The sequence below is a fragment of the Neomonachus schauinslandi genome, chromosome 4 (genome assembly GCF_002201575.2).
Source record: "Neomonachus schauinslandi chromosome 4, ASM220157v2, whole genome shotgun sequence".
NCBI lineage: Eukaryota > Metazoa > Chordata > Mammalia > Carnivora > Phocidae > Neomonachus > Neomonachus schauinslandi.
Window position 1 is genome coordinate 12,798,030 of NC_058406.1, and position 9,933 is coordinate 12,807,962.

Genomic DNA, 9,933 nt, shown 5'->3' on the forward strand with positions numbered 1-9,933 from the left:
AGTGTGGGATATATTTGGGAGGTTGGAGCACCCAGGACTTGGCCACTGAGTGTGGTCGGGGAGATGGAGCATGGCGCCCACAAGAGGGTCTGGGACCATTGGTGGAGCTAGGGAGCCCAGTGAAGGAACACGGGAGTCTATACAGAGTCCTAAGCGGGGAAGCCGTCTTCTTCACAAGTCACCAATCCAAGTGTCCCCTGAGCCACCTTCTATCACCTGCACTGTGTCACCTACAGGAGTCGCCCAAACATACTGCTTATGTTACTGTCCCCTGAGCATGTCATCAGTGTAGCAATGGCCTAAACATGCCACCTGTGTTGCTGTCACCTAAACACCTCCGCATTTATCACCCACATGGCAGTTACCTGCGCGTTTCCACCTGGGCGCCAACCCTGTCACCATTACCTCATTACATCACCTGGGTGGCTGCCAGCTACACTTGTCTCCTGAGCCTGTTTCTGTAGGGGTATGTCGCCTGTGCACATGTCACCTGCACAACTCACTTACTGTATAACTGATACCTACGAGTGTCACCTAAATATGTCACTCTAGGCGACCGTCACTCAGCAACAGTGCCCAGGAGAGGGGCTGTTTTTCCAGCCTAGCTGAGTTACAAGCAAACAGAATAGCTCCCAAGGGGAGCCAGTCCCCTGCTGTTCCCGCTGACAGCGTGCTCCCCTGAGGGTGGGGAAGGGAGGAAAGCAGCCTCTTCCCCACAAAGTTTCCCTGATGAAAATCTCCCGTTCTCCCAGTCCTTTTATGACAGTCGGTAGACCAGATGTCAGCCTCTGCGTATTCTATGTAAATGAAGGTATTTGCTTACGCTAATGTGTGTTGGCTCTGTTCTGAGCCAGCAGCGGTAGAACGCAGGCTGAGAGCCCAGGTGTGGGGAGCACTGAGTCAGGAGGGAGGTGGGGGGCACCGAGTCAGGAGGGAACGGAGCTGGGAGACAAAGCAGGGGGCAGTGGACATGAGAGGAGAGAGTGAATCTGAGGTTGGAGAGCACAGCAGAAGCTGATGGGAGTGGGTGGCTTAGGTGAGTAGAGAGCCAACGTGTCCATGAGGAGGTGGGAACAGAGAGCTAGATCCAAGGAACCTCCCTCCTCGGGGGCGCAGGGCTTGACCCACACCCAGAGCCTGCGCCCTTCACCGCCGCCCTCTCCTTCCCCTACCGCGCTCTCTGATCGGACTAAAGGGCCGGTGTGGTGGACAGGGCTTCATGACGGTGACTATGACCATGAGCTTCTTCCTGTTTTGTGCTGTGATGTTACAACCAGAGACCCAAACACAGAGACCCCACTGCCTCTAAGTTGTGGCCAGAAGAGGCTCCCCTTTGGCAACATGATTAGGCACAGAGAAGGCTGGAACTTGCCAGAGGACCCAGAGATTTCCCTGATGCAGCAGTGGTCTAGGCCCCATCCCTCCAGGCCACAGCTCCTTGCTGAGGACCCCAGGCAGAACCAGCTGCTCCCTGCTTTGTGCTTGGAAAGGCCCACCCTTAAGGATGGGAGGTGTTGATCCACTGGGACAGGGGCTCCTTGGAGATGAGAAGTTTCCTGTTTCTTCTCAATCCCCCAAGGCTGGACCCAAAGGGACAGCAAGGCAGTTGCCTAAAGAGGAATTTAAATTCCCATCCTGGCTCTTATTAGCCATATTGGTGGAGGTGGGCGGGGGGACATCTGTGCCCCCTCTAGAGCCTCAGTTTCCATGTTTACGAGGTGGGCATAGTGATCCTATGCAGAGGGCAGAATGAGGTGACGCGCTAGGGCACAGCTTTGAGCCTGTGCCACACGTCAGATGCCTGTTAGCCCGGTCATACCCGGGGTCCTCTAGGCGCGGGCACCGTTTACCATCCGCAGCTCAAGAAACTGAAAGGAGCACAGATATAACTCCAGTTGGACACACAGCCCCCACACCCTCACCTCCTGGAGCGTCGCACACAGGGCCTGGCATACAGTCGGTGCTCCATAAATGTTGCAGCCCCTCCCCCTCCCAGCATAGCACAGGAGCACGTAGTCGATCCAGGATCATCTGTTGAACAGAGGCTGAATGGTGGGGCTTGGAGGTTGTTTTCGGGGTGATGGGGGACTGCGCTTTCCAGGCCCTATGATGGGCCTTCATCCTGCCCCCCTGCTTCCCCCCAGGCTGCCCGAGGTCCGCATCTCAGACAATGGTCCCTACGAATGCCACGTGGGCATCTACGACCGCGCCACAAGAGAGAAGGTGGTCCTGGCATCGGGCAACATCTTCCTCAACGTCATGGGTGAGTGCTGGGCCCCTGGCCCCAGGGTCCCAGCGAGGAGCCGCGTGCATGCGCGTGCGCCCTGCACAGAGGGGCTGTCTTGGGAACCACCTGCCAAAACGTCTGCTGGGAGGCCATGAACCCTCTTCTTTCCCACTCTTGCCTTCAAGGAGCGAGGAGACTGGCCCTGCCGAGGTAGGACAGTTGTGGCCTTACCACCCAAGGGTTTCCTCCCAGGAAGCCCTTCTCCTCCCAGGAAGCCCTCCTCCTCCCAGGACAAGGCAGGGCCGGGCCTTGTCCCTGGATCCTCATGGCCTGGGCACTTTGAAGGGGCTCTGACACCTTGACTGGGACAAATGAGGAGCTGACAGCAGAATCAGGGCTTCCCAGGGGAGCAGCAGACCTCAGTGCCCACTTCTGTAAGGCAGGGGTGGGATGCAGGACCCCCAGCTCTGGGCCCTGTGACCCAGTGAGGACACAGGGAGGGAGCACCTTTCCAGGCTAAAGCCAAGAGCCACATTCATAGAAGTGCCCGTGGGAACAGTGCAGTGGGGGAGGGTCCCCCCCTGGGGGCAGGATAATCTGGGAGCCTCCCTGGGGGAGGTGATGCATATGGGCTGCAGAGAGTGATTCTGACCCTGAATCTCCCCCGGCCTTTCCTGGGGCATGGAAGCATCGAGTGATTGGTAAGAACGTGCACTGGACTCGGTGTCAGAGCGTCCTGGGGTCTGACCCTGTATCTGTGCCTCCGTTTCTCCATCTGCAAGATGGGGATAGTAATGCTAGTGCCTGTCTCTGGCTGGCTGTGTCCCCACCCCGGCCTCGGTTTCTCCATTTGTCAAACAAAGGCCTTGCTCCCAGCGGTCTCAGCAGCCTCTGTCGCTGCTGACGTTCTCCTCAGGCACGTTCTCCGATTCTGCTGCCAGAATTCTAGGGACTTGGCCCCGACTCCGGGCTCCAGCGTTCTCTGATTTTCTTATCAAATGATATTTACCAGGGAAACAAAGTTTGTCATAGTCAGGCAATCAATGAAAGCATAAAGGCCCTGAGGAAAGCCACCGCTTCTAGGGAAATTGAAAACCTCCAAAGGCCAGACCTCCAGAGGGACACTGATTCCCGCAGTGGCAGCACATGGTGTGTTCTGGCTTCGTGGCTTCCTGGGGGATGGGCCGTGGCGGGGAGGTGACTGTGCCAGGAAAACCTCCCTCCCTTCACTGAAGGAGGCTTGTTGGTGCCCGGCCCTGGGCTAGTGAGCCCAGGGAATCTGGTGAAGAACAAAACTCAGTGTGCACCATTGAGGGGCTCCCAGTCTGATGAGGGACATGTACGTAATCATCCATCCATCAGATATTTCTTGAGCACCTACTATGCGCTAGGTAATGGACATACTCCTTCAATAGGACAAGGTCCTTGGGGAGTTGTATCCTGTGCATGAGCCAAGCATAAAACACACATAGATGCCTAAGAGGGAACTGTGGACAGTGCCAAATCCTGGGCAGAAAATCAGGCAGGTAATAGGATAGAGTGGCTGCAGGTGGGGTGGCAGCTAGTTTAGGGGGAGGACCCAAGGAGGGTCCCTTGGAGGCTTCTGGCTGTGCTTTCCATGTTATGTCATTCAGTCCTCACAACCCACCCTAGGGTAGGCACTAGTATTATTGGTCCCATTCTGCTGACACAGATATGGAGGGACAGAGAAAGCAAGCAGCCTACCTAAGGTCACACAGCCAGGATCACAAAACCGTCCTGTGATGGCAGTCCAGTGTTGGGGCCGGAAGCCAGGCATCTTGCCTCTCACACCGGCTGTTGCACCCCTGGAAACAGTAGAGACACTCCAGCTGAGGCTTGTCTCTATGTGAGCAAGGACAGGGTCCTCAAAAGCCCCCTCCTCCAGGAGGCCGGCACTTTTCCTTAATTCACCAAAGCTCCCTGAGCAGGTTGCTCTCCCTCCATGGCCTGTCTTCTCCTCCATACACCAGGAGGACGTGTAACCAGATGCTCCTAAGCCCTCCTAGCTCTGACATCTGTTAAGTCCATTATCCCACCTGCTAAGCAAGGAACCTAAGGTGCAGAGAGACCTTATGGGACAGACCAGAACTGCTCGGCTGGCCTGATGGTCCTGGCTGAGCAAGGCAGTGTGCTCCTGGCAGGTCTGGCTTCTCTCTCCGCCCGTGGCACGGCTGGCGGAGACTTTTCTCCTCCGATCTCGCTGTCTGGGCAGCAAGGAACTGTGAACCTCTGGGCTCCTCCCGACAGAAGGTAACAGCCATGTGGGATGGGGCAGACAGCTGATGAGATCCCAGTTACTGAGCAGGAGGCTGAGGCTGTTGGGGAGACCGGGGAGGGGCAGACCCCCCAGTGGCCCCAGACTCTGACCTCTGGAAATTCAGGGTGTCTGTGGGCAGGATTCTTACTGAAATAGCACTCACCTTGGTCAATCCTCTGACGGACCCACTGCATAGAGGTCATTGTGCTTGCTGTTGGTGGTCCTGGCCCAGCTGTCTCCTGATGGGGCAGGTCCCCCCATGCTCACTAAGGCTGCAGCTGAGCCGACAACACAGCCACTGTCCGTCCCCAGGCTGTGCCTACAGTGCATGAGCTTCTGGCTTCGTGTGCATTATGTTGTGGAATCCTGGCGACAGCCCTGTGAGCCAGGAGATGTTATAATCCCTGTTATACAACATTAGGACACACAGGTGTTAGGCTGAATCCCAGATCCATCACTGTGTTCATTAGCCTCTCTGGGCCTCAGTTCCCCATCTATAAAATAGGGACAAGGGTGGCTACCCCCTAGAGTAGTTGTAAGGTTTGTTTGTTTTTTAATTTAAATAAAGTTTGCAGGACTCCTGGGTGGCTCAGTTGGTTAGGTGTCCGACTCAGAGCTTTGGCTCAGGTCATGATCTCAGGGTTGTGGGAGCCTCAAATCCAGCTCTGTGCTCAGCAGTGAGTCTGCTGGAGATTCTCTCCCTCTGCCCCACCCCCTTGCACTCTCTCTCTCTAAAATAATAAATAAATAAACCTTTAAATGAATGAATGAATGAATGAATGATGTTTGCAAAGCTCCTAGCCCAGATGAGGCGGCCAAGAGGTTCCATAGGCTGAGACCGCACTGTACCTGTCACCCAGACCCAGGCTCGGAGAAGGAAGCGGCTCGGGCAAGGTGGGGCCATTCAGTGAGATGATCTCCAGGACAGAGCACCCTGAGCCCAGCGCCTGGCACCTTCCGAGTGCTCAGTAAATGGTATCTCTCACGACAAATACGGATCATGTCGGTTACACATCGGGCTCGATTAGAAAGACTTGAAAATTGGGTGACTCTGCCTTCCCCTCCCTGACCCACCCCTTTAAATATATTTCAGGGCAGGTGTCAAGCACTACAGTCAGCTCCTTGCCTTGGCCGGTGACATGGCACACCACATAGACCCTCGTCATACACACACACTCACGCACGCACGCGCACTCACCAACACCCTCCCTCCAAGCGAGTGGAGGCCATTGAAGGCTGGGGTCTCCTTTGAGCGACAACGGACCCTAAGGACCATGGCCACCAACAGTGGGGCAAGATAGCCCTCTCCTCGATTTGGGGGCCAAGGGAAGTTTCCTAGGACGGTAGGGGGAAGAGAGACGAGGAGCAGGGCCCGTCCCACGGCCCCACACCCATCCCAAGCACAGAGCAATTGTGCGGGAGAGGCCGGCCTCCCGTCTTCCGCCACTGCATCTGCATCCAGCACATTCTACCGTGCTGTTTCTATGGGCCTCAGGGTGCAGATCAAAATGTGAGAGCGGCTGTAATTTCACGCCTGTAACATCCCCGCTATGTGGTGGGAAAAGACATTTGGGAGCCCGGTGGGTGACACCGAGGGTTTGTGCCACACACAGTCATTAAAACGTTTTTATCCGAGCTGCAGATAAATTGTAAGCCAATTTGAAAGCTACGTGCTGGGCTCCAGGAACGCATTATACACAGTCACGGAAGGATTGCAGAGGCTCTTCTTGGGGGTGCAGGTTATGCGGGGAGCATGTTAAGGGTGAGATGTTACAATCAATTAAATGTGAGCCCAGACACCCCCACCCCTGCCCACGCCGAAAGACGCTGCTCTCCTGGTTCTGCCGGAAGACCAAGAGGCAAGGTGTCTCTGCCATCCTCTCCGTACAGGCCTGCCACCGAGGGGCCCTTTCAACCCACAGCGAATAATCAAGGCCACTTTACATCAAGCACAGGCTGTGTGGCCGGCCCTGTGCACTGAGCGTCCGGCGCACTGTTGATCATACGACCTTCACGAGTGTCCCCCGAGATATAGGCCCCGTCATCCTATTTCACAGATGAGGGAAGGGGGTTTAAGGGTTTAAGGGGCTCCCCCACGTGAGAGCTGGGGGGCCCCCCAGGTCTGCCCAAGCCCAGAGCTTGTGCACCTAATAGTATCTCTGAGCTCCCAAGGGACACGTCTCCACCTTTGACACAAAAGCTATGAGGACTGCAAAGGTCAAGCGAGCATGGGGTCGAGGGGGACCTGTGCAGAGCTGAGACAGCGGGGACCTCCGTGAGACCGAGCCCCAACCAGGAACACTTGGCACTCAAAAATTCAGACGGTTCCTGTGCCCCAGGCCCCATGGGGCTGCTCATCCACTTCGACCCCAGGCCCCTCACTATTCAAACCCTCTGAAAGGAGCACCTGCCTCGGGGTCCAGCAGACCTGAGTCCAAATCCAGGTCAGTGTCCGCTTGTGACATGGACGGTCCAGTACCAAACTTTTTTCCTAGTAAAAACAACATCAGAATGGTTTTCTGTTAAAATGGATTAGAAGGTCACTTGGATGTCCACACGCAGGCATTCTGAATCTCATTCATTCATTCATCCATCCTTCATTTGTTCATTTATGCAACAGACATTTATTGAGCATCTAGTACATTCCAGGCGCTGTTGTAGGTACTGGAATTCAGCTTCAGTAATGAGCCAGACAAAATTCCTCGCCCTCCTGGACCAGACCATGCAGGAAGGGAGGCAGACCTGAACAAGGAGACCGCTGGTGCCCATGGATGTCAGAGGGTGGTCGAGCGAAGCAGAAGCAAGCACAGCCTGGGGCAAGGCGGGTATTTTAAACAGGGTGCTCAGCAAGGTCCCTCCGAGAAGGTGAGGCCTGAGTGCGTGGACTTGAGGCCTTCATGCGCCTGATCCCACACTGCCTGACTCGGCATCTGCCCGGGGCCAAGCACAGTTCCAGGTGCTGAGGATGCAGTGCAGAACGAGGAAAGTCTTCGCCTCGTGGAGCTTAGGTGCCATCGAGGGAGATGTCTAGCTCACGGTATGGATGCAGAAGCCCAGGTTGACCCCAGCGCCGGATGCTCCAGGATGCCAGTAACAAAGGATCACTCTGGGGGCTGAAAGTCACAGAAATATATTCCCTCATAGTTCTGGAGGCCAGAAGTCTGAAATCGAGGTGTTGGCAGGGCCACACTCCCTCTGAAAGCTCTAGGGAAGGATCCTTCCTTGCCTGTTCCATCTCCTGGTGGTGGCCGGTGGTCCTTGGCCTTCCTTGGCTTGTAGATACATCCCTCCAGCCTCTGCCTCTGTCCTCACGGGGGGGCCTCCCTCTGTGGGTCTGGGTCTCTGTGTCCACATCTCCCTCTTCTAAGGACACCAGGCATTGGACGAAAGCACACCCTCATCCAGTACGAACTCATCTGAACTTGGTCACATGTACGAAGACCCTTTTTCCAAATAAGATCACATTCACAGGTGCTGGGGGTTAGAACTTCAACATGTCTTTCTCTGAGACACATTTTGAACCCACAACCGTCGCTGAGCCAAGAAATAGCATCAGAGGAGGATTGACATCTGACTCCCAAGCACATGCGGTACCCTTCACTGAGCATTTACTAATATGCCATGCACTCGGCTAAGGTCTTCATAAACTAACTTATCCCATAATGTCAAAAGCTCTGTGAGATGGGTACTGCCATTTCTTTGCCAGATGAGGAAACTGATAGGTACGTCTCTTGCCTAAGACACCCAGCCAGCCAGTGGTAGAGCAAAGGCAAAGACATCCTACCCACGTACCCATTCTGCTCTTCTAGAAGTCATAACATACTAACAAGCACTAATAAAATGTTCTATTTTGGGATCCCTATGTCTCTTCTGAAGGCTTTCAAGTGACGGTGGCCAACTAAAGGTAGAATTTTGGAACCCAAGGCCATAATGGCACAAAACCACACCAAATGCTTTCAAAACCTGGGGCCAGGTGACACGGGGTCCCCCTGTAGAGAACAGTTGTTAATGAACTTTGCATAGCACACTTTTTATTTTTTTCAGTATGTTTTACTGAATTTTTATTAAGTGCATCTGGTGCTTTTTTTCTTTTTTTTAAAACCGTTTTATTGAGTTATAATTCATATAACGTATAATTCACTCATTTAAAGCATACAATTTAATGGTTTTTAGCCTACTCACAGAGTTGTGCAAACACTTTTAGTTGTGCAACCAATTTTAGAAGATTTTTTTAAATCTATACCCATTAACGATGACTCCCCATCCCATACCCCTTGCCCCAGGCTAAGGTAATCACCAATATAGTTTCCTTTTTTTTTTTTTTTTAATTAGAGAGAGAGGGCACATGAGTGGTGGGGAGGGGCAGAGGGAGAAAGAGAGAGAGAGAGAGAGAATCCCAAGCAGGCTCCCCACTGAGTGCAGCAGAACCCAATGCAGGGCTCCATCCCACAACCCTGAGATTATGACCTGAGCCCAAATCAGAGTCGAACGCCCAGGCAACCCTTACCAATCTACTTTCTAGCTCTATGGATTGGCCCAGACATTTCATATAAATGGGATACAATACGTGGTCTTTGTGACTCTTGCACACCTCAATCCCTCATTCTTTTTTATGGCTGAGTGATATTCCATCGTATGATACATGACATTTCTTTTATACAGTCACCAGTTGAAGGACATCTCCACTTTTCGGCTGTTATGAATAATGCTCCTGTGAATGTTCACAGACAGGTTTTTGTGTGACCGTATGGTTTCAGTTTTCTTGGGTGCATACCCGGGAGTGGAATTGCTGGACCAAATCATAACTCTTGAGTTTAACCTTTTGACTTCCAAGCAGCTGTGCCATTTTACTTATGCTCCAGCGCCGTGGGGGTCCCCATCTCTCCAGATCCTCACCAGCTCCCACTACCTGCCTTGTTGATTACAGCCGTCCTGGTGGACGTGAAGTGGTTCTCATTGAGGTTTTGATTTGTGTTTCTCTAATGACTAATGATGTTGATCATCTTTTCATGTGCTTTGTAGCCATTTGGATACCTTCTCTGCAGAAATACCTTCAGATCGTGGGCGCATTTCAACTAGGTTATTTGTCTTTTCATCATTAAGCTGTGCGCTTTCTTTATTTCAGATACAAGGGCCTTATCAGATGTAACATTTGCATATCTTTTCCCCTTTTGTGAATTATCTTTTCTCTTTCTTACTGATGTCCTTTGAAGGATGAAAGGGTTTCCTCTGGACGAAGTTCACTCCATCTATTTATTCTCGGTTGCTTGTGCTTTTAGTGTCTTAGCTGAGAAGGCTTTGCCTAACCCAAGGTCACAATTTACTCCTGTTTTTCTTCTAAGAGTTTTAATAGTTTAAAACTCTTACATTTAGCTTTATGATTTCTTTCTTTCTTTCTTTCTTTCTTTCTTTCTTTCTTTCTTTCTTT

The 9,933-nt window shown here is 52.8% G+C and overlaps 1 protein-coding gene across 1 annotated transcript in view; it reads left to right on the top strand.

Annotated features, from left to right (window-relative positions):
• Nucleotides 1–9,933, top strand: part of IGSF21 (immunoglobin superfamily member 21) — a 75,337-nt gene that overhangs the window by 36,768 nt on the left and 28,636 nt on the right. The window contains exon 3 of the mRNA XM_044913816.1: nt 2,145–2,263. Coding sequence (XP_044769751.1) covers nt 2,145–2,263 — 119 coding nt within the window. The remainder of the gene's footprint in view (nt 1–2,144; nt 2,264–9,933) is intronic.